This window comes from Dermacentor variabilis, chromosome 7, assembly GCF_050947875.1.
Source record: "Dermacentor variabilis isolate Ectoservices chromosome 7, ASM5094787v1, whole genome shotgun sequence".
Lineage (NCBI taxonomy): Eukaryota > Metazoa > Arthropoda > Arachnida > Ixodida > Ixodidae > Dermacentor > Dermacentor variabilis.
In genome coordinates, this window is record NC_134574.1 from 83,493,580 (window position 1) to 83,519,257 (window position 25,678).

The 25,678-nt window shown below is 45.3% G+C and overlaps 1 protein-coding gene across 1 annotated transcript in view; it reads right to left on the reverse strand.

The window, feature by feature from the left end:
* LOC142587580 (uncharacterized) overlaps positions 1 to 25,678 on the reverse strand; it is a 133,678-nt gene that overhangs the window by 95,899 nt on the left and 12,101 nt on the right. Inside the window, exon 4 of the mRNA XM_075698694.1 lies at positions 18,459 to 18,551. Within this exon, the coding sequence (XP_075554809.1) occupies positions 18,459 to 18,551 (93 nt within the window). The remainder of the gene's footprint in view (positions 1 to 18,458; positions 18,552 to 25,678) is intronic.

Sequence of the window (25,678 nt, forward strand, 5' to 3'; positions counted from 1 at the left end):
ATGTTTTGTAAGCGATGCAGCAGGCCTTTCCGCAGGATGCATGTTACTTGTTAAAAACATTTACAGTGTCACTGGCTACATTTGTTTACAGATAGGGAAGGGCGCCTAATATGGTGCTATATTGGTATCTGTGGTATAAGCTTTATATTTGTGCATGCTTCTGCCCCGAACAAGTTACGTGAACGAGAATGTTTCCTCGTATGTCTAGAGCTTAATTTCTGTACTGGTCGTGCATTGGTCTTCCTTGGAGACTTTAATTGTTTATGTAACGCACAAGATCGTACGCCATCGAAGCTGAGACATGACCCAAGTACTGATGCGTTGCAACGCCTGATATGTGGTTATTGGCTTGTGGACATTGCGGAAAAGGAAAAGACGGCCTGTCCCTACACACATTTCCAAGGCACCTTGCATGCAAGATTTGATCCAATTTACGTTTTACTTAGCGCACTATATCTTATTTTAGGTTTCACTGTGCACCCTGTATTGTTTAGTGACCGTTGCCTAGTGCCAGCGTCGTTTCGTAGCCGTCGGTACCAAAGTCGGCGTATGTGCAGGGAGTTGTGCAACTTTAGTAACCAAATACTATCGTGTGAGTGCTTCCTAAAGCGCCTTATTGAGTATATAGCTCATCTGTCATGCCGCAAACACTCGCCACTCTTTGCTGCTTGTGAATTATTGAAACAGAAATTTAAAATGATAGCTATTCAAGAATCATGATTATTGGCCTTTGAAAGAAAGAAAAAGAAAACGCATTCTATAGACTCCTCAGTGAATTGCATGAGCTTAAATATCTACATCCGGGTCAATATATTGATAGTATTCACAGTACCAAGGTGCAGTTACAAACTTTCTGCACAGAAAACTGCTGAGTTGCACTGGTGCGTGCACGACAGCAGTGTTTCCTGGAAAAACAGCCTTGAAGCAGGTCCCAAGGTAATGAGCACCGACACGTGCTGTGTAAACAAATACTTTATATAGAGTATGATGAAATCATTGTTAATGAGCCAACTCTAAGAAATGAAGCGTTTTTCGAACAATATCAAAAACTATTTGGAGACCATAAGCCGATGGATACAGATTCTTCCAGAGAACTTGTATCGTTGCTGCCTCAGTTAAATCAGGGTGCTTATGATTATATAAATGAAGACATTGATATTTATGAAGTTACTGCATGCATACATCCGTTAGCGAAAGGAAAGACGCCCGGCCTGGATGGCCTTACTGCGAAATTTCATCAGTTTTGGTTCCCTCTTATCACAATTAATACTTCAGGTGTATCGTCAGGCCTTGAAAGTAGGGCACCTATCTGCCACAGTGTACAAAGGGCACACTGTGCACAAAGCCTAAAGTGCTGATAAGACTAAATTGTAAAATTGGAATAAATCTGCCTATCTTCATATGCAATGCGTATTATCAAAATTTTCCTAAGGTATTAGCTAACTGTTTGCAAGTCGTGATAAGATCTGTGGTGGGTGATCATCAAACTTGTGGCACTAGGGGCCATTGCATTCACACCAACATTCATGTTGCGAGATAGGTGCTAGGGTGTGTACGTTTGGGCATTGAGCAGGTAGCAATGGTACAGAAGAATGTTGATAAAGCGTTCGGCAGAGTAAATCACTCGTTCCTGTTTACTAGCATAGCAAATAAACATCGAATACCTGCTCCTTACAGGTGTCAGAGTATCTTATGATAATGGCTCAAAGAAACTGATTGTAAATGGCTCTCTGTCCGATGCGATTATGCTTGTATCATCAGTAAGACAAAGATGCCTTTTATCACCCTTTCTATTATGCTAGTATCTTGAGCCGGTTCGTATGAGCATAATAAAAGAACAAAAGTTGCAAGATTTTAAATGGCAGACTAATGAGGTTCGGGTTCTTGCATATGGAGACGACGTGGCTTTAATTTCTACATGTAAAAATTCTTAAGACTGCTCTTGCAATTACAGAAGGTTTTTGTGTTTCTTCTGGTGCAAGCGTTCAGTTGGAAAAGAAGTTCAGGTTTTTCTTTTGGATTATGGGCCGCAATGCCATCACATTACGCAAACATTCAATAGAAAAAAAGATCTGCGTTACTTAGGTATAAGTTCCTCAAAGCATAGAAATAGCAACACTCATTAGTCGGGAGACGTTGGAAAAATTTATCGTAAAGCGAATTCATGGCGAGGGCAGAATATCTCAATGTTCACTAGTGCTAATGTATGCAACGTGTTCTAAGCTTCCCGTCTTATGTATGTGCTTCAAGTTGTGCACTATTCGCGGCTTCACATTCAGGCACTGCGTCAAATATTTATTTCGAGCTCTAGTTGTGAATCAATGTGGCGCGACAATCTGTTGCTCCACCTTGAACGTGGTCGTCTAGGATTGCTCCATCTCTTCGTAAGGTAAATTGTTTCTCGCCTATTTTCTTTCGGAACAGTGACCATCCGTTCTTGCGTTTGTTGTTGCAACTCCGATTAGTCCATTATCGTCCTATTATAGTACTGTCAACAACTGACAATAATGTCCCACAGGCTCCTTGGGAATTTGTCAAGGAGGTCGCTGACATATTCCTTTTATTGAAGAATAGATTCAGCCTGGACGACCGGTTCACTGCGAGTCGAAAAGCGATTCCTGTGGCACTGGTGGACTCAACTTTTTCCAGATCATTTGTATCGTGCACCTTATTTAGCGGACGTCATCAGGATGTACTTAAGCGCGTCCGAAAAATTTGTGTACCTCCGGGAGTAAAAACATTTTCCATTAAATTACATTCGGACACACTCCCTGTTAAAATTTGGCTGAATTCGAGGGGCCTGAATCCAAGTTTTCGATTGTCAACAAACTCTAGACACCGTCAACGTGCAAATACCATAGATCGCTGTTTCATAGATTGTATGAAGCCTGTATCTTCTCGGGAAATTCGCCAATGGTCCCATAGAAAGGAGATTGAGATCACTTCATTTTCATGTAGATTTCTACCGTTTATATTTATGTTCATAGTACTTGGTTCTTAGCACTTTGCATGTTCATAGCACATAACCTCCGCCAGGCTGGACACGTTGTTTGGACGCGTGTGTGTGTTTTCCCGAGTTTTGAGTGTCTAGCTGTGTCCGCTCTGTATTATATCTGCAGTTCTGTAATTTCCACATAATAAAGAAAAAAAGCGCTGATGTGGCTCAATGGTAGAGTGGGTTACACCCATGAGGCGGGCCCGGCTTCGATCCCGGAGTGAACTGAACTCCTCAATGTCTAAAGTGATCACACTAAAAGGGGGTCATGATATGTTTGCCGCGGAGCGTCATCAATATCCTCAGTGCAGGATATTGTAAACTGTGCAATCTGCCGCTCCTCAGTACACATTACCTAGTTTGTTCACTTAGTTCGCGCTAGCTAATTACACAGCTCAGGCACCTGTTTCTACACGTTTCTTTAGCATAAATTACTCAAATTCGGCTGTCTAGTTCAATTTGTTTGCTCCATCAATAGAGTCCTATTCGCTTAAGGGTAGTGTAAATCAAATATGCATTAACTCTCGTTGCCCATGGAAAACAAACGGCACATGACAAATATGAGCAAAGTATATAGCTAGCCTTAGCACTTCCTTGGAACAGAACTTTGTTACAACAGAGCAAGCAGTCGAAACCAAAGGATGCTAACGACGCAGTCGTTAGAATTGATTAAAACGATGACTGCACAAATGAAAGTAAGGAAAACAATAACACAGAACATACTGAGAAACAAAATAACGACTAATCCAAATAGGCAGAAAGATTTTTAGATGGAAGAACATTTCCTTCAGGCAGAACTCGCTGCACTCCTATAAAGTTTTCTTGATGTATTATATTGTCAAAGAGCTCACACTATAATGCAAGCTTAGCTACACTGCAGCAGTTAGTATTATTTCCTGTGTCCTGTACACGCTTTTTTTGTCGGTGTATCCTAGGGGAAGAGATATTTTCACATTCCCTTTAAATACACGTTTTCTAAAAATATAGTTTTGGCTGCTAGTATGTGCTCATGCTTTCTATTTTTCGGTTTAATTTGCCACGCTTTCTTCATTCTACGAGGCATGCGCACAGACTGCCCAAATCTCAACTTTTCTCGGTGTCCCTGACTATCATGAATTTGCCATATTTCAGGTTGCACTCCCACCTCCTAATTATTCCCAGGTTTTTATCGGTGGGTGTAGTAACGGTGACTTCTTCTAGAGATAGCGTAGCTATAGCGGTGCGTTATTTCTGCCGAAAAAGAGCAGAACGTTTCACATTCTGTGAGCGACAGTTTGTGTTTGGATCAAGGTGGTATGTTCTCAAGTCACCACTAAATGACAGAAAATATTTTAGAGAAGTTCTGGGGTGTTGGGCCTATAACGTACTGTACCCGGACATCAATGTGAGTCTTGCGGTTTGCGTTCATCTCGAAAAAGTTCGTAATGTCAAGCATTTCGATGTGGTGAGATGCGCCAGTGGCGTTCGAATCGTTGTGCGTTTTTTTTTCAAACTTCCATGGACTCTTATGGAATTTTGCAGGCGTTGTCCGCCTTTTAAGAGATCTTTTAACGAAACATGCGGACTTTTTCTTGAATTCTTAGCAAGCTACTGCATTTTCCAACTTAGCACCAATTCCCGGCCACGGCGGCCGCATTTCGATGGGGGCGAAATGTGAAAACACCCGTGTACATAGATTTAGGTGCACGTTAAAGAACCCCAGGCGGTCGAAATTTTCGGAGTCCTCCACTACGGCGTACCTCATAATCAGAAAGCGGTTTTGGCACGCAAGACCTCATAACTTAACACCGATGCCAGCGGCTATTGAGGCAAGGCTGTTTGGGCTCAGCAGCGAATGCTTGAGACTATGTCATTGCGTAAAGTTGCCATCCACTCTCACTAGCCTATTGCAATTTCTTTATACTCAATGCGCGCACCTTGCCGGCGTTTTGACGGTAGTTAACTTCGTCCCCACTTCTACGGCCGGCCACTGACAACTATAGCCGGCCATCAGTCCTTCTGCTTGCCTTCAGAAAGATCCTGCTGGATATCGCGTTGATCGGCTCAGCTACTCTAACATTTCTCCTACACAGTGGCGTATATGACCGGCAGAACGCAAGACGCTGATTACTTGAGGCGCCATACAACAGACCCACCGAAACGTACCAAGATTTGCGTCTGCCTGCGTGTTCTCGCCTATCAAGAACTCACCACATCAAAGTGACGTGTACGCGTCAAAGATGCAAAAATATGCCGAACAAAACTGCATTTTTTTCTGAGTAGCCGCAGGCTGACCCCGTTCCAAAAGGGATAAAAGATGGCTGCCGCCAATCGCTCAGGCACTGGCTCTCGCACCTGCCGGAGAGCATGGATTTATTTGGGTGTAATAAAGATTTTTGCATGGCCGCATAGCGTTTTCAAGCGCTTTCCGCACTTTTGCTACCTCGTTCTGCCAACTCTCGTTTGCCGAACACACGCGTCATTCTTAAGCTCTTCCGTTGCATGCCGCCGCGAATGTCGAGGAGCCGCCGCAAGCTAAGTAAGGGAAGCGGACCAATCGCAGACCCCGGCACCACCCTCTTCTTCGGGTTATCAATTTTCAGTTCAGTGGCTCGGCTCCATCTAATCCCTCTCCACTTGAGCGTGCTCCTTGCTACTTGTGAGCCAATTAGATAAGACAAGACGCTCAGTGTAGGCAATGTTATTCGTTTTTCAAGCAAACAAAAGTGGCCTCCTACGAACGAGGAGAGCGTTTGATTGATCTGTTCAGAGAACCCTGCGGGTGACCGTCCGATGTTTGCGTCGGTGGTTACGCAAATGTGACGTCAGGACATTGGAATAAAAACATATTGCAATAGTTTTACGTTATAAGGCCTCTGCTTCAGGTTCCTTTACTTACCATCTTGGTCGTTTTCTTGTTGTACTTGACTTTTTCAGTCTATCCCCACCATCTGCCAGTGCTCATAACATAACAGCAATCGCACATGCTACACGATCGGATACACGAATATACGGGCTGCCCCAACCAGCTGTGGAACCAACGTCACCAACTTGGCAAAGCATGGCATTAAATGACGATTTCATGCCAGCAAGACAACAAAGCTTCACTGACGCATTAAACTGGGGGAGAATTCACAAAGCTTTTCGTTGGTAATTGGTGTTTTTCATTGGCTGATCGTCTCCGATAATAATATTAATTCATATCATCATTGGCTACCAGGAAAACTTTTAGCGTAAGAACATGTTGTGAATACGGGCCCTGATTCCACAATGTGACATCACTGGAGCGGAGGTACACTTTATGGTATACATGCAACGGTGGTGAGCAAACCATGTAGGCAAATGGCTTTCCTAAGTTAAGGACATCCTGAGGTTAATGTGACCAGTAGCTAGGCAACACGATTTCACATCCTTCATTGTTTGAGTTAGAATTGCGCATCAAGCGAATTAAGCCACCGTCAACTTACCTGTCCTCTACGAACCCTATACGCATACAGATAACATTAACGCATTTATGCAGCTAAAGCGAGTCTGCGTAATCGTAAGAATAGTCGACTTCACAAGCTTTCACGTCTATACGTAAGTGTTCACATAATGCAGACGCTTGGTCGTGATCAAATCAGTTGCTTTAGGGAGAGAAATGCTTGCGATTACTTGGGATCTGTAAATATTATTTTTTTTCCTCCTATCCGAACGCCACACTACAAAGACTCATTGCACATTAGTGCGGGAAAATCTAAGTTCCACCGGGACACATGATCCCTAATCGTCTCCGCCTGCTGCTCCCTTTTCCTGCAATCTTGCTGAGGTAGGAAAAGCTGGCCTCGGAATGTTTTCGCTGCAGCGAACTTACACAAGCCAAATATTCTATCTGGGGTCTATCGTGCGTAAAAAATGCGCTGCATCCAAAGTGTTTCTGCTACTGCATCTGCAGCCGACGCGCACTCTGTAAGCTAGATGTGCCTTGCGCAAAGAGCAACGTATAAAGAAATCCGAGTTCGTACAAGCAAAATCCACGCTCTCATTATTAGGCACACCACAGTTTCCTAAAAAAAACTTGCTAGCCGGCGTTCACGTATTGTCCTATCTCGTGGTCTTGTGGCGCTATAGCGTAAAACAATTCCAAACGGTTTCTATTCTAATTGTGCAATGGGCCTTCCACTATAGCTCATAAAATTTCCTAACCCCTCTTATATGCCTATCGGTGAAGTGATGCGGCGAGTAAAACAAAAATTTCCCATCTGGATTGAAGTGTACAGAATAATTATGCACGATTATACAGAATGTTAAAAATTGTTTTTAATTTGAAGCCTTCTTTGCCATTAGCTCTGTGTCAATGGTCAAAATATTTCGGGCGGCGCCCACTTTACCTGTCTGTCACACGACGTCACAAAACCACGAAAACTAACCACGTCGCAGTGAAGTGCGCATGTTAAATATGCATTAATATGCCACACAATACTGAGTTTCTTCAGGAATACCCGCAGACTGCTTCATTCCCAAAAGAATACAAGATAACTGCCCCCGTTTGCTCTGACACTCGCAGCTCGGAGCTGCAGAGTGGATTTATTTGCAAAGAACGCAAATGTTTGCTGGAAAAAAGAATAAGGAGAAGAAAATGAGACGAGGGACCCGAATTTTATACTCGATATCACCATAACCCAACAAACAAAGACAACAAGGACAACATAGACGAAAGAACTTGTACTTGCTAAATGAGTTCGAGAAAATATGAATTAATGTAAATAAAAGTGGATGTAAAAACAACTTGCTGCCGGTGAGATACGAACCCCCATCTTAGCATTACGCGTCTGATGATGTTACCAATTTCCCTATCGCGGCACCGTTTTGCCATCCACTTTCTCGGGTATTTGTGTGTTGCTATTTTGAACTAACCCTGGAGTGTTAGCCAGCGCCACCACTCACAAATCTTGGCGCCGGATGTGGAACAACTTTTTTGCTGCGTGCGTCACGAACACGTGATATACAGTGGTGACGGCAACTGGTCAATAAACCTACACATGCAATCTCAAGAGGTGAATGCTGCCAGATTTGGAACCCTCGTAATGCAATAAACGAGAAGAATGCGAACCGCGGCACCCTATTTTTATTAATAGAAAGCTGAATTGGTAAGAGTATATCACGCGTAGTGCGAAGATGTGCGTTCGTGCCCTACCTGCAGCCATTTGCTTTTTCGTACCCTTTCATTTCCATTACTTTATCATTTCTTTAACTCAGTCAGTACAAGTAATCTAACCTATGTTCCCCTTGATGTCTTTGTTTGTTTGCGCCTTATGAAATGTTTGCGGGGCAATGTTGTGTTCGCCTTCTTCGCTGATGATCCGTTTCCGCGGAATTTTTAGCATTCCATTGCACGGCGCCGCGATTTTCGACGAGCCACCGCAAGCTTAGCAATGGGAAGCGCTCCAATTGTATTGGCCAGCACTACCCTCCTCATCCGGTAAACTACTTTGACTGCACTTCCTCGGCCCCACCAAGATCCTCTCCACTTCGGCGTGCTCTTCGCCTCTTGTCAGCAAATTAGATAAGAAAAGCCCCTCAATCAGGACAATGCGCTTCTTTCTGAAAGCAAACAAAAGTGAGCTCCTGTAATGGAGGAGACAATTCGATTGGGCTCTTCAACAACGTTGCGGGTCACCTCCCAATGCTTGCGTCGGTGTTTAGGTAAATTTGACGTCACGATATTGGAATACCTTTTTAACCAAACTTTTTGAGCGCAACACAAACAGGGGCAAAGAAAATGAGCAACAAAAGGACGAGCGCTTTCTAACAACTGGCTTTGTTTTCGAAGAAGTACTTGCTTAAATACCCACAGATCTGCGCGATCCAGTCAACAGAACACGCCAATAGCGCACATAACAACGCTTGTGATAAAATGCCTCGGATCAGCGCTTTATAAGTCCCTAGCTCTCTTTCAAAAGGTTCAATGCACCAACATGCTCAATATTCAGCCATTCTGTACTGGCAAACTCCGCATAAATTTACGCGTCATGGGTTGTGTTTTCAAGTGCAAGCAAAGGTCGATAGATCAGGGTTTTTTGCTTTTATTCCGAAAATATATGCGGCCACCGCGGCCGCGAACAATCCAGCGATTCTCGGGCGTGTGCTAAACAGCCGAACGCCATAGCCGTAAACTACCGCCATTTGATCGTTGGATTTGATCGCGATATGATCATTGGATAAAGATAGTTTGTGGCAACTACATCGGGATGTCAAGTTCGAACTAGCCAAGCTTAAGGATATGAAAAAATGACTAATGGGAAATAATGGGAATTCACTTCAATCATAGACATTGCCGAGAAGTGGACTTGCGACTTGTTCGTCGCGCTGATGCATTTTGGGGGGAAATGGGGACGCTGGAGAGGCCACAATAGGTAGTAAGGACGAAGGGCCTCCATAGGAACCTCAGGCGACGATCACCGTCACCAAGGGAAAAATGAGGAAAAGAAGAAAGAATTGAGCTCGCTGAGTAATAGGCTGCATATACATGCAGGGCGCCAGGAAAAAAAATCAGAATGGTTAGATATTGAGGAGCCGTAATACAGAGAACAAATTCATGCGTATGCGGTTACAAAAACATGTCTTAGCGACTCAGAAGAGCTACCAGTGATTGAGAATTAGGTTTCAGAAGGGTAATACGGAACTTAATTGGAAAGAAAGGGGGCGAAGGTCGGAAGACCCATACATAAGAGAGTGACATGGGAAAAAGCAAATTGTAAACATCACGAGCTTGTTCGTTATCAGGAACAGTGAGTGGAAAGAAGGCTCTGCTGAGCGAAAGATATTCAAAGACGTGGAAGAAATGCTAAGATAAGAATCAAGATATAGTAGAATGTCTAAGCCATTGTATGAAAGGTTTCCGGAGTGTTTCCGAAGTTATCCTATTAGGTGACATGAATATCCACATGCATGATATAGGCGTTCTAGAATAAGCAAGGGGAACTCATTGGTGGATCTCTGTGACCAAGGTAACCTCGTTATATTTAATACGGGCCTTAAATGTGATGGCCGAATCGCACGAAAAGTCGAATATTTGGGAATCGAACTACAAAATATTGCAGACCTCAGGAATTTATGATAAGTTGAGAGAATTTATGTTGACGAGAAATGGTATAACAACACAGAGAGTCATCATAAACTCATAATTTTTCAAATGGGATATACAATTGGGAACGAGAGCAAGGAGAGAAAATTACCAGCCGAAGTTTGGACGCTGAATAAATAACAAATATATTCATGTTAATTGAGAAAGAATTTGCAAAGGGGCCAAGTAAAGATTGGCAATATCGTGCTTCTATGTGTAATGAGAAAAAATGATAAAAGAGAAGCAACATGTTTGCTGGAAAGGAAAAACAGAAACCGAGAAGCTGATGAAAAAGGAAGATGCTAGAAGCGATCAATTAACGACACAGAGCACAACGAGAGCATGACAGCCAATAAAAACGGTAATGTCATTGAGTGATGAAGACAGAAAAGGGGATGTATATTGGGAGAACAAATTACAATTCAAATACTTGTTCAAGGATAAATAAAGGTAAAATTGAACTTCGGTTATGAGATATTCATGAAAAAATGGCTGTGGCTTAGCTAAGGTTAAGCCCAGGATGCGAAGCATACTAGCCTTTATTTTAGTTGTTGAACCACTGTTTAGCCTGGTGAACTGCTGTTGCTTGGCTATATTTGGTCCGGCTAACCGAAGAAACAACTCATGCGTTACTCTGCTTCGCCTTCAAGAGTGGAACGCGACAGCGTTCCCGTCGACCCGCCAAGGGGTGTAATAACGCGCCCCGCATTGGACGCGGTGAGCGTCGAGCAACGCAGCGTTCGGTGCGGCAACGAAATGTGCGCCTGAGCAAGTGACGCACGCCTGAGCCTTAGAAACAGCTCGTTTCTAAGGCAACACCGCATTCACTAGAGGCGCTTTTGTACCGCTTTGAAGCATCGTACTCGTGGCTCAGTGGTAGCGTCTCCGTCTCACACTCCGGAGACCCTGGTTCGATTCCCACCCAGCCCACCTTGCAAGAGTTGAGCCAAAGCCACCTAGAAACAAGCGCAGCTGCTTATATACCGCCGCGACGCCGCAAGCGACGGCGCGAGTTGGAGCCCCGTTTCTCCTCTGTCGTGACGTCACGGTGTCACGTGGTCAGCCTTGAAGGCGACGCCGCGAGCGACGGCGCGAGTTGGAGCCTCGTTTCTCCTCTGTCGTGACGTCACGGTGTCACGTGGTATTGAAGGCGACACCGCCGCGCCTGAGGAGCTGGGTTGAGCTCTAGTAATATGCTTCGCATAAAAAAGAAGGCATCATCTACAATATTGCAGAATCACATTTATTCATTGGGCAGGGAATCTGGAATGATAAAACACCGAATCCTAAGCGAAGATGGAGAGAAACTGTTATATGACGCGATATTTAATTAGAGCTGAAAAATAATAACCCAGAGATTTCAAGGCAATGACGCGGTGGTTTTTAGAAAAAAAAACGGCATCATGAATGAGAACTAATCGGAAAAGGACTTTTTACTGAGAGATTTCAAGTTGAATAAAGCTGGATACGAAATTAAAAAGGCACAACCAGATGATTTAATGAGGTTGCGTTTATGTTGACCCTTGAACTAGGCTAAAGAAAAGAAAGCTCTGTTGAGTGCAATAGAAAATAGCTTGCAAGACAGGCTGATACCAGGCGATTGGGGTGAAAGTAGAACGAAGTAAATTTATTATTTTACCGGGGGAAAGATATTATTCGTACATACCGTTGTCCATTACATCGGTAATACTCAGGTCTTAATTGGAGGCAAATAAATTAAAACTGCACCCATGCCCATAACCTAAAATTTCATTGGGAGAACTTCAAAATGGCTTCAGAATCAGTATGTGTGTGGAGGATAACTTATTTTTCTTTATTTATGGTAGTGAAAAAGCCAGAGAAGAAAGCGGATCGTTATGTTCGTTTTTTAAATACTGGAGCGTATTACAGCGTGGTCCAAAACATTTATCGGGATAATCTGTATAGGAAAGGCTTAGTTAACAACTGTATACAGCTTTTGAACAAGATTTTTCTAGCATACAGCGTTGACATTGAATGAGAAGGAATGGAGAACAAGGACAACGTTGACATCAGCAAGTAATTGACACCATGGGTTCCCTTCATCCCCCATTTTATTTGTGGTGTACATGGCAAGGATTGAAAGGCTGCTAGGAGGAATCAATGTCGCGTTTAATAGCTCGTAGAAACAGGCAGGCTGAATAGTAGGTAAGCAGCTTCCAAGTTTACTTGCAAATTGATACACAAGGCCTCTCTAATGTCTTCACAGAGGAAGGCGAAAAATTAGGATTCCAATTTAGCGTGATAAACCAGATTTCATGGTATTTTTCCAAGCAGAAAACAGACAATGCGAATACAGGCCAAGGAAATACCTTCACTTACAGAACACAAACACGTTTGATACAGATGAACTAAGAAAATGAATACGTAGCAACATAAAAAAATTGTCGGCTCTTCCGTAATTGATAGTAGATGTGAGCATGTAATAGCAACTGGCAAAGTAGAGTAGTTGGAGGTGACACTTCTGGCTGTAGTGCCTGTTCACAATGGCACACCCCATTACACCGCACCGCCCCACACTGCCCCAAACTGCACCACGTCATACCTAGCACTGGTACACATAAACGCTGCCCACTAGAAGGAAAGCCGCTGAAGGCGGCAGGATAGGCAGCGATAGGCAGTGGTAGGAGTGAAAGCCAAGGAGACAGAACGCACTGCCCAGCAAGAAGAACAAAAGCGCCTGAAGGAGCCGGCTCTCGAGGCGATGGAAAACGCGCGCTGCGGAACTCACCTATCGCTTGCTTTCAAGGAGTACAGGCAACCCTGTCGCAAATAAAAAAAATGCCGTAGAAGTGTATGGTGCCCTGTGTCTCACTATTGAACATCGGTGTTGTATATGAGAAAAACAAACTTCCGCGTACTTGAAGTTACACCTTGAGTGATACTGTAAACAAACAATAAGAAGTCGGAAGTAATGTTTTTGTAAACTGTTTGGGCATAGCGTGCCTATGTAATGCAGTCCTTCACAATGAGTTGTGGGCGAGAAACCACCTTTCCTTTAGCTTTGACTGGGTGCGCGGTTCATCTCGTTTTGTTCAGACAACTTGCCCGTGTTCTCTCATTTGAGTGTCCGCATAACGGCTCTAGCTTTTCGCTCAAGATTACAGGAAGGTCGTCGTCAACGGAATCTAGAAGCATTTAATGATTGGAAACAATGATAGTAAAAAGGCAAAGGAATGTGGCCACAGTTGAACACAGAGTGCTATAGGGATATAATAGGTACGAGGTGCACCGGAGTATGTGGAAAGGTGTAATGATTTCAGGACTTACATTTCGAAATGGGGTTGTTTGAGTTGTTTGCCTAAAATTAGGGGTAATATAAGGACTGGATGACAAACAAAGGACAGAGGGACGCCTCGCATAGGACCCTTACGGGAAGACTACAGAGGAAGCTGTAGAGATAGAGCTAGATATCGGCTAGACGTGTTTTGAAGTGACGAAACCTGAGAGTAAAATTGACTTCGAACAACCACTGAAGAATGCGTAAGGGAATGTGTTGCGGAACGCTAACGTATTTGTAACAAAAAAACGTCGAATCAAAGCTGAGATGAAGAAATAGGCAGCCTACCAGCGAATATGCAACCGGTAGAGTAAGCAACATGGTAACAAAGAACGTAGAACGCAAAGCCAGAACGGCTGAGGCAATTTCGTGGGTGGCGGCAATGGAAAAGGAACCTACCTACCTAGGAGGTAAAACTGAAATGGGAAAGGAGATTTCTGAGATTTCAAAGGGGAGCTCCTCACTTTTAGAAGCGAGATCACGATGTCTTAGAACGCGTAGTTGGAGAGACAGGTGCACCAAGGATGAGGAATCATGTGCTTGCTGAGGTAAAGCTAGAGAAACGGCAGAGCGTTAACTTCAATTTCAACTCAATGAGATTCGAGTCCGGCACATTTTTAGTGGGTCTGGGCACCCGCCGCAGACGCGCTTGCGAGACCTTGTCTCGAAGCGGCTTCCTCGGCTCACTGGACGGTCCTGAATTGTGCTGTCAGGTTTGAGCTGAGGAGTGCTGTCGTCCAGCGCGAGCGCATGCCAGCAGTGTAAGAGACGGAGGGGCCGGCATGCCCGACTTGTTTGTTAAGTCCTGATGCTCCCATAACACGTGATTAAGTGTGGCAACCTCACCACACGATGTGCATATGTGTGTTGAGTGCATGTTTAGATACATGGCGTGCATGAGTGTGGGGTTTCTCTAAGAATCCGTTTGTAATTGTCTGAAGTGTACTTCTTGACGTCCTGTCTAACCTAGTGTGAGGGAATGGGTACACGCGTCTTTGTAACTGGTAGTGTGTCGTGATGTCGTGGAACCATGTCATACGATCGTAGCCTGGCCACACGTTTGCAGAACCCCGGGGGGGCTCTTCCTCCGATGATGCTCGGGGAGTGAGGCCTCGAGCAACACGGTTAGCCGCTTCGTTGGGGGTGGAGCACGCTTTATTTTATGTGAAAATATCTACCTAGTTCTCAGTTTAGGCTTCCCTAGCCTCTGTGAGGCCCTTGCGTTCAGGGACGGCTGGGGATAAGTAAGCATTTACGCAATCGAGATTATTAAAGTGCGATATGAGATATGGGGACAGAAAAGCAGAGATCGCAAACACGTGAGAAGTACAAGAACGACGATCTCAATAAGGCTTCAGAATGTATGATGCTGAAAATTATTTGTTTGTGCGCTTTTTTTTTAAATGGCAGGTAAGACATTAGGCAAAATAAGAACAAGAGCTTGGTGACAAAGCCAACCGCGTCGTTTCAAAGCGGATGTTCATAGCATCCCCCCGCCATACACAACTCGCTTCGACGGTAGAAATAGGCGCTGTAGAAATACTGATTCAATGCTAACGCATTACCAGCGTATCTTATTGTGAGATGGGTACTGCAGTAGTTTTTATTGAGGCATATTAGGGTGTAATATATACATTTCTACATGTGCCTGTGCTCAGCAACGTGTGCCTATATTCCACATTGTTTATCTGCCAATCCGCAACAAATTAATCAAGTATCGATCACGCCAATCAAAGCTAAGGCAGAGAAAATATTCTGCGGCACATTGGCTTGTGGCAAATTCGCAGTTGCCAGCATTGTATCCATGTCTTGTATGTTACGTCACGCGTCCAGAATAAAGGGGCTTTCTGCTTTATTGAGCCGAATGAGTTGTTCACGCCCGTCACTGAGCGTTAACACTACGTGCATGTGTGGGCAATTTTCTAAGGCAAATTCGCCGTGTGACATTTGTTTCAATCTTCTTCCCTCGTTTCTTTTTCGCCAGGCCCACTCCTTCATTAGTTGTAAGCATTGCACAAAGGTTAGCCGGAAGTACCGCCTTCTTGTGTACATTGTTGGTCTTTAGTCCCTCCTGCACTAAGCCCGCGTATTGATTTGTGATATGTGCGCTGGAACCCGCACGTGTTCTTCAGCAAAACAGTAGCGCCAGTAGGGAAGGGAACCTTAGCAAAGGCCGGTAGGGATCGCGCAGAATGCTTTTCCAAGAAAAATAAGCCGCTAATGACAACGTTGGTAAGGTAAATGGGCCAAGAGCTTGGTTTCTGCACCATAGGACTCAATATGGCCCACAAGAAGACTAGGCTGTCAGCGAAAAATTTTTTATAGAATGCATCGAGTGGCCCGTCGGGTGAAAATTTTGGATGCATTCGTGGGCTCATTTCACGCTTGGAATAGCAATTTTATGTAGAACTTATTCAGTACTTGAAATATTTATCGGAAGGTTTTCATACTGGGGCGCTATAGCGTAAAATTAGTCCAAACTTTTCTATTCCAATTCTGCTATCAGCCCTCCACGATTGGTCAAAAACTTTTTTCAACCACCCCCCTTCACCTGTCTGGCACGCGTCGTCACGAACACGACGATACCTCCCCATCTGATATGATGTGTACACACTGATTATGCATAATTTGGCAGAAAAAAATAAAAACAGTTATTTCTGATTCGACCCCTTTTCGCCATTAGCCCTCGGCTATTGGTAAAAAGTTTTCGGGCTGCACCCAGTTCACCTGCCTGTCACGCGACGTCACAAAACCGCAAGAACTCACCGCGTCAAAGTGACGTGTACGCGATAAAGATGCATTAATATGCCAAACAAAACGGAATTTTCTTCGAAATAGATGCAGGCTGCCCCGTTCCGAAAGGAATAGAAGATAACTGCCGCCGATCACTCAGACGCTGGCTACTCTCACCTGCCGACAGCATGGGTGTGTTTGCGTATAATAAAGCTTCTTGCGTGGCTGTGTAACGTTTTCGAGCACTTTCGGCACGTTTTCCCTCTCGTTCTGCCAACTCTTCTTTGCTGAGGGTCCGTTTTAGCGTCATTCTTGAGCTTCCGTTGCATGCCGCCGCGATTTTCGACCAGCCACCGCAAGCTAAGTAAGGAAAAGCCGACCAATCGTAGACGCCGGCACCACCCTCTTCATCCGGTTTTCGACTTTCAGCGCAGTGGCTCGGCCCCATCGAATCCCTCTCCATTTGAGAGTTCTCCTCGCCTCTTGTCAACCAATTAGATACGACAAGCGGCACAGTGCGGGCAATGTTATTCGTTTTTCAAGCAAACAAAAGTGACCTCCCATGAACCAGGAGAGCGTTTGATTGGTCTGTTCAGACAACCCGGCGGGTGACCGCCCGGTGCTTGCGTTGGTGGTTACGCAAATTTGACGTCAGCAGAATGTAATAGAAACCTATTGGAATAGTTTTGCGTTATAGGGCCCCTGCTCTACAATGTTCGCGCTGACACCTTCCAACGAATTAAATTATTGAAGAATATTTTATTATCTCCAAGCGACGGCAAACAACATTACATTGGTCTTGTTCAGCTGTGCGGCATTTGCATATCTTGAAGTCTTAGGGCTTGATTGTTGGGACACCATGTGCATACGCAGCACGTGCTTTGCAAATAAATTTTTTTGTCACGTTGGATGTCATATCGCGGCCAATGTAACAATGGGTCCTCCATCTTATTTTTTGCCAGTGTTTTCACATTTGCATTCCTTTAAAACAACATGCAAAGCTATAGTGCTACACTTCCTTCCTTCAAAGAATGCAACACCGTACTTGTATCCGGTAGTATAATTGCCCCTATATTGTGATTTTGATTATTTGCCAGATATTTAAAGAAAATGTTTATCGTCTTTAAGCTCTTCAGCTAATGCGGCATGTAACTATGAACGATATTGCATACAGACGTTCGTTTATACAAGACTGAGTTCTTTAAATAAACAAAGCCTACTCAAGGTTTGCATTTGATGTCCCTCGGGTTTGCGAAAACATTCAATGTGTGATCACGTGTTCGGTGTTTGGTTTTCTCGAATATCTATTCGATTCGAATCAAGAACTGGTGTTCGCACCCGCCTTTTCATTATCTTTGATATATACAGGCGCACCAAACTAATCACGTCGCGCGTTGGGGTTGGAGATGACGGGCGGTTTCCTGCCGCAACTGTATCGCGCTGCAAGCAACCCGCCAGTGGCTTCTCGAGTTTAGTTGCAGTCAGTAGCAGAGGCTGAAAGAACGGGGAAGCTCGTACCAGATTGTCTCTTCGCGCCACCTTCCGGTGAGGCACCTACGGCGGAGAGCACTTCTAATCTGTAGAATTCCCCTCGAGAAGACCAACGGTATGAGATTTTTTTGTAATTTATATGCCGCGTGACGATTGGGAGTAATCACGTTCTCACGGATTCTTCCAGCACGAACGACACTCAGTAATATTAGTCCGGCAGCGAACGACCGTTATCAGTTCCGATAATTCTTTTAAAACAGAAGTTCGCAGCCATGGCCACCAAAAATTATTTAGCGCAATAAAGACTGAAGTATGGGAACCTTGTGCTGACTAAGAAAATAGCTAATGAGTCCGCGATATCCACCATGGCACTGCTCTTACCGACTTAAAATGTCGCGGAACGGCCGTAGGGCACGCGTTCGAGGGTTCCTTATAGGGTTGTTGCCGTTTGTATATTCTCCTGCTAATGGAGGAAAGCAGACATAAAATACCGGTCTTCTCATTTTCTGGGCGCCGCGAAACACCGACGATGTATGAAATAAACGATTATTAACTCAGGTACAGACTGAATACGCAATATTGCGTAGTCGGGTTTTGAAGCTTCTCCTAATGCACACTTGTAACATAAGGTATCTAAAATTATTAGCTTGCGAGTGTGCTCATAATTGAACAATTGTTTTATCTTCTCCGGTAAAGCAAACTAATTCGTGTGTGCAATACTACTTTAGTAAAATGTACTAGAACAAATACATATATCAAGAATCTATCTTCAGAGTTAAGACTGGTGGTGGTGCATTTGCAAAAGCATTACTACTGCACTTGTACACAATACTTGCGAACAATAGTTTCGAACTAACCTGAAAAGCAGGATATTGACATGACCTTCACCACAGCACAGTTAGACCGTTTATCAAAGAAGAGAATTGACTCCTTATATTTGTTACGACAACCTGAAAAGGAATATGTAAATGGTTAATTGTTGGCTAACTTACATCACCAAGCGTAAGGTGCATGCTTCGTGCCACTTTCTTTGTGTTCTATTGTCTGAAATATGTTGCGACTGCAAATCGTTTGCCTGGTACGAAAAGCAATTTTGTACATAGCAGATAGTTTGATGGCCCAACTGGAGCGAGACCATCGCGTTGCCCTTCGACTAATGATTGGATTACCTCGTGGGGCGCAATCTATTGCATTACTCACTGAAGCGCATCAGTTACCTCTGAGGCTGCAAGCAGATCAGAGAGCTCTGTATCAAATTGAGCGTCTGCACCGCGCATCGAATGGTCAATCGCTTCTTGATCGTCTCATTCACTGCCCATTATCTCGAATGGGAAAAATGGCGGCTTTATTTATGAACATCACTACCATTTCTGAACATGCTGCTTCAGATACGTCTCCGCCTCCAAAAGGTATCACGAAACACGTACTCCCCATTTACCTCACAATCCCTGACATGCACAAAAAGTCTGATATGACTGTTTCGGCAATATTCCAATTGGCTCAGCCTCACATGTTCGAAAGGTTTCCGGATTATCTTCAAGTTTTCACAGATGCATCTGTACACAACGACGGTCAAGGCGCCTCTGCAGCTTTTTTGTGCCCTTCAACTAAAGTACGACGTATATTTCAAATACCTCATCCAGCTTCGTCAACAACTGCAGAACTAGAAGCGATTAATGTTGCATTGAAATACGTGCAAGAGGAGTTAACTACATCGAAAGTTGTCATCTTTACGGACTCCCGTGCTGCCCTTAGCAGGTTACAACGCAGTGAGCTTGATTGCCCAGTTGTGCGCAGCATTACTGACTCTGCGAGCAAAATTAGATAACGTGAGGTATCTGTCGTCGCTCAATGGATACCTTCACACGTAGGAATCGCCGTTAATGAAGAAGCTGATCGGCTCGCTTCAAGTTGCGCTCATAACAACTGTGACTGCCCAGAAATTTTGTGCAAGCTTGATGATGCTCGTCTCCTGATACGTCGCCACCTACTTAAGCAGCGTCCAGATCAACGTGTCGCAAATGGAACGCTCCCGCCCCGTGATCGTGGTCGAGGCTTGCCTCGTCGCGCTAGAGCACAACTGCTCAAGCTGAGGGTTGGTTGCGTGAACGTGCACGAGCGTTTATACAGACAAGGGCGTGTGGCAAGTCCATTCTGTGCGTCTTGTGGCTGCTGCGAGACACTTCAGCACCTTATATTTAAGTGTCCCGCTTTCAGTGCGCAGCGCATGTCGCTAGTGAGAAACTATCACCTCCTTGGCCTGCGGCGTGCGGCACTCGAGGAATGCTTATACCCCAGTGGTTGTGCATCTAAACGTGATCAGGCCCATCGCGCCCTACTAATCTTTCTAGAGCTAGCTTAGGTTCACGTTTGTAGCGTGAACGTTCAACATTCTGTAGTAGCGTGATGTTCAGTGACTGGCCCTACTGCGTGTGATCTGTACTGTGTCCTAACGCTTCTTCCTTCGAAGATGGGAGGTGGCGGGTTCAAACACCTTGTAGTGTATATTGTGAACCGACTACCAGTGAAACGGTGATTGCGTGCAACTATACTTGGCGTCTCATCGTGGAGCGCACAATTAGCCGCATAGCAAACTGGCCATGGATGTGATTGATAATTGTGGAGGCTGTTCGATGCGGCGTCACTTTAATTCCGGCTGCAGAGTCGAAACTCGGCGGAACAACGTGCTAGTGTACTGTGTTCTACTTTAGTCTTTAAATTTGTCCTGTTGCTCTTCCTTTCCTCTTTTCTCCCTTCCTTCCTATCTTCTATTTATGTGTTGCTGTCACCTCCCTTCGGAAGAGTAGGCAGGCGTTGTGCCCCTTCCGGTGGCCGTTGCCAGCCTGCTCCTCGCTTTCCCTTTCCTGTTAACTGTATATATGTGTATATGTGTTCAAAACAAATAATAATAATTATAATACGAAAAGCTCAGGTCTGCCATGTAGTTCTGTGTGGATTTATATTTGACTGCTGTTGATCAACGCAACAAATTAATTTCAGCAGAGCTAACTTCTACGTGTCGAAGCCTCTTTAGAAGGAAAAGCAGTAGCTTACAAAATGTTTAGAAACTCCATGCAAATTGTGCTTAAAGAACGTCAAGACCACTGTAGCGTGATAATTAATGAGCAAAACGCAAGTGAAATATTAATATTCGAGGCGGAAAATACATCGAGAATGAGCAACGCCAGCGGCTGCTGAGCAACTGGACACAGACATGTTAGACCTTCACTGTAACTGCGCACAAATGTGAGTATCTGAGGTACAGTCTGACAGATCAACCAATGCATATACCGCACGTCGGGCGAGCCTTCTTCGCAGAGTCCGTAGTTGGCTTTCGTACGTGAATTCTTCGTCAAGATAACGGACTAGCTCAGATACGCGCTCGCGATAAGAGTTCAGTAATTTATTGATGTCGTAGTTCTTTAGAGATAAAATGGGTCATCCTATTTCCGTGTATGTAGGCGCTATTAAAAAGGATGTTCATAAACTGATCGCGTTAGCCTAGCGGTTATGGCGTCGCGCAACAGATCACCATTATGAAGGGCTCTATTCCGACCATGGCTTCTGCGTTCTAATGTGGCTGGGATGAAAAACGTTGGTTCTTCATAAATTGGGGACGCTTTAAGGTAGCCCTGCTGTGGAAGCATTCTCTGATGCTCCCCCACTGCGGTACGACTAGTAATCCAATTTTAGAGTAAAAAAATTTTCTTTAAGTTACCTAACAATTGGGCACGTTCTGCAATTTACGACATAACGGCGAGTAAATAAAGAGATTGGCTAAGGCAATGCATAAAACTTTCAGCGCGCATAAAATATAATTGTCCTTTGTAGGAAGACTGCCGACTACAGCTGTTTCTCTCAGTGGCGCCAGCCCGTTTATTAGTTTTAAACGGCCAAATGTTGCGCTGGTATTTGGTTACAGTGATTTCTCATTATCTGTGAGCATGCCTATCTCGCTCTTTGAGTCCTGTCCCGTCTACATGAATGGTCGAAATGTACCCGTGTCACGGCAATGGAAATTTGGGTACAAAATTTGAAGTAGTGGCGTCAATTTGAGCATCCGAAATAAATTAAGGCGGAATGCTCCGGTGACGGGTAGTAGGGGAAGCCTTCTGGTCACGACCGCGCTTCGCAGTGGCCTTTGTATTGAAATGCATTGAAGAAATACTGGGAGCATCTCGAAAGGTATCAGAAATGGTATTTGTCAGTAATTCCGGTCTGCTGAAGGATTTGATGTGCTTTTTGCTGCAAACTATCTCTCAAGTAGGCTGTGTTAAGGTGAAGTTCATTTCAAGAATTGGGTAAAGATGGGTAAGGGGCCCCTTAAGGTGTAGTTGTTCCATAGACTAACAGCACGCATGAAAAACTATCATAAGGCTGTATCTTTTTGTATGTATCGTTCCAAAGTTCTGTACAAACGGACACTTTCTTTTCAGCTAACCTCCCACCCTTATTACGCTGATCGGGGGGAAAATACATTTCTCTAAGTAACCATAATTGGTGGCGGCATACTTGTGACGATGAGCTGGTTGACGCTTATCCTTGATACCCCGTGATCGTTGTCTAAATATATCTCAAGCTTCTGTTATGTGTGACTGCATGTTTGTGCACACGGTTTGCCTCCTGTTTTACCGAGTTGCCGATCGCAACACCCATGATCGTTCACGTGCTAAATTGCTCAAATATTATGGGTTATGGTAAAGGGTAAACCGGACGCCGACCAACGACCATTAAAAGCAAGGAAACCAAGCCGTTCCGGCACCCATGCGGGGGGAGGTCTTGTTCACAATGCGGTATGAAAACATTTTGAACAAGGCCCCCGTATGGGAGCCGAAACGCCTTGGTTTTTTAGTTATTTGTCCGTGGTCCGTTTTACCATTCAGTGTGAGCAATCCCGACCCGACGAGTTTTCGTCTAACTCTTGATTTCATACATATTGAACAAGGGCTAGTATGGGAGCCGACACATCTGTGTTTCTTTTGTTCTAATGTTATTGGTCGGCGTCCGTTTTACCCTTGACTATGAGAAATTCCTACCAGATGAGTTTTAGTCGAACTCTTGATTTAATACATTTTGAACAATGGCCCGTATGGGGCCCGATATGTCTTGGTTTGTATTTTAATGTTATTCGTCGGCGTCCGTTTTGCGCTTCATTATGACCATCCCCACTAGACGAGTTTTCGTGTAACTCTTGATTTCATACATTGTGAATGTCATAATATATGGTACGCGGGAGTGGAAAGTATAAACATTCGAAGAAAGTGCGCAGTGCGGTGGCGAAGATGACAGCGACTCTGTGCAAATACCCGCAAGAGAGCCATCATCATCATCATCATCATCATAATCACCACCACCACCATCATCATCATCGACACCAATTCGGTAGCGTCGGCAGTGGCACTTCGAAAAGCGTGGCGCGAGAGTGTGTGGTCCGTGGCGTGAGCAGTGCGCGAGGTTCGGCGGTCGACGGAAAACAGCTTTCGCGCTGGGCGTCTGGCCCAGAGGAGCTATCACCGCCCGCGCCAGTACGCCACACCCGCAGCAACACTGTCGCCTGCTGGGAGGTTACCTCGCCCCGCTCTTCCGATGGGCACTGGTCCAGGAGGCTGGCGGTCCTGAACCGGGGCGGTCGAGCGTTCGGGTGAGCGGCCACAGGGCTACCCCGCCAGCTGTGGACGCGACCCGGTGACTGCGGCCGGCTACCTGAGCCCTGCGAGGCAGTCCGACCCGGTCGTCCAACCCGGCTGTCCGACCCAGCCGTCCGTCCCGGCCGTCCTACACGGCTGTTCGACCCGCCGGCTGACACTGCTGTCCGACCCCGCTGGCCAGCATCAGTTCCACGAGGTCTCAGACAAGGCGACACACGCTTCCGCCGGAACTGTAGGCCAATCATAATACACCGATCCATAGACATAGTGCATGTCGCCTATGAGGCATTTTGGGAAATTGTCACGTGTGTGTGCCGTTATCTGTGTCGTGTACGTCAATACAAGTCCGATGTGTGTTTGTGCTTTCGCGTGCTGCTTCTCCCTTTTCCTGGAGTGATCCGGCCCCAATCACATCACAAACTGGCGAGCCTGCCAGGATTCACTCGCAAATACAGTGAAAGGGGGCAGTTTCGCTTGAGCGCAGACGCACATTAGTAGACGGCACCATGGATTTAGAGAAAATCACGGCTATAGGACTTCAAATAGGATTGTCAGGCGCAGAACTTCGCAGATGGATTGAAGCCGAACAGGCAAAACAAAGGGACGAGAGAGCTGCTGAGCTAGAGGCAACCAAGGAAGCTGACGAGAGGCAGCGTGAGATCCTCCAACTAAAGCTTCAGCTTCAGGAAGGAGCTCGGAATATGCCGGCAGCGGCTTCTGAAATTTTGACTACGCCCAGAACCTCCTCGTCATCCCTCAATCCACAGAAGTTACTTCCTTTGTTCGACGAGAAACGCGATCGCTTACACGCTATTTACAGTGATTTGAGCGCGTAGCAACAGGGCAGGACTGGCCACAAGAAAAATGGGCTCTTGCTGTGAGCATGTTTCTAACTGGTGAAGCATTAACTGTGATCGGTCGGATGACTGCCGCCGATTCATTACATTACCCGAAGGTAAAGAAAGCTTTGCTGCAGAGGTTTCAATTCACGGCTCAAGGCTACCAAGAGAAGTTTCGGAAGGCACGAGCAGTAGAGGGCGAAACTGGAAGACAGTTAGCAGCAAGAATTTCAGCCTATTTTGACCATTGGATTGAGATGGCTAATGTGCCTAAAACATATGAAGGTCTACGAGATCACATGATCTCTGAACAGTTTCTGCGTTGTTGTGAGCCAAAGCTAGTCATTTTCTTGAAGGAGCGAGAGTGCAAATCCCTTGACGAACTTGCTAGCTTGACGGATCGCTTTCTTGACGCGCAGAACTGGACAAACTTAGGAAAAGGTACCGACAACACAAATGATTTTGGTGGGAAAAACATTGAAGCTCCCAGGAAACCGCAACTTATGTGCACCCTCTGTCACCGGTTTGGACATCTGGCTCCTGACTGCCGTGCCCCGCCTAAGCGTATGCTGAAGTGTGAGTTGTGCGACAGATCGGGACATACAGCTGAAAATTGCCGAAATCAGTACGGGGACAACAAACCAAGTTCTGCGTGTGCATTCACCGAATATCGACCAGTCCGGGCTCGTCCAGTGAAAGAATCAAAGCGTCCAGGAAAGAAGACTCGCCGATCAAGTGACAACGACGACGAGAAACCTGATAATGCTGTAACTTTCCTCATCGACGGGACGCCATTGGTTGAAGGCCGGCTGATGGGAAGAAGTGTTCGTGTATTACGAGACACCGGTTGTAATACCGCAATTGCCAGACGGGAACTCGTTCCAGAGGTGTATATGACGGGAAGAAAGAGGAACGTTGTTCTTCTGGACGGCTCAACAAGCTACCTGCCTGAAGCTGTGGTGCAAGTGAACACGCCGTATTTTACAGGCAAGTTAACAGTGGCATGTATGGACGAGCCCCTCTACGACCTTGTTCTGGGAAATCTTCCAGGCGTCAGAGGACCATACGATCCGGATTCTGACCGGAAGCACCCCGCTGCTCCCAAGGCTGAGTCGTCGCCGATAGAAATGAAGCTGAATAAGGCGCCTAGGAAGCCTCAGCATGTATCGAGCGTGGCTGAAGCCAGAACTGAAGAACAAGGCAAGATTCGTCCCTTGTGCGTTCCGGCAAACGTTCTACGTGACGTAACAAAAGGACAACTCATCAAGGAACAGCGGAAAGACCCCACGCTGAAACATAGTTTTGCCAAAGTGAGCAAGTTGATTAACTCGGGAAAGGGTCAGAGTTACGAATTCGTTGAAGAAAAAGGATTATTGTATCGCCTTTACCACCAGGCCACTGGCAGAACCTTTAAGCAGGTGGTCATACCAAAAGCATTTAGACATGGCGTATTAGAAGTGGCTCATGAAAACATCATTGCGGGACATAAAGGTATCAGGAGAACGACCGATCGTGTCCTACAAGAATTTTATTGGCCTGATGTGCACAGAGACGTAAAACGCTTCGTGAAGTCGTGCGACAAGTGCCAAA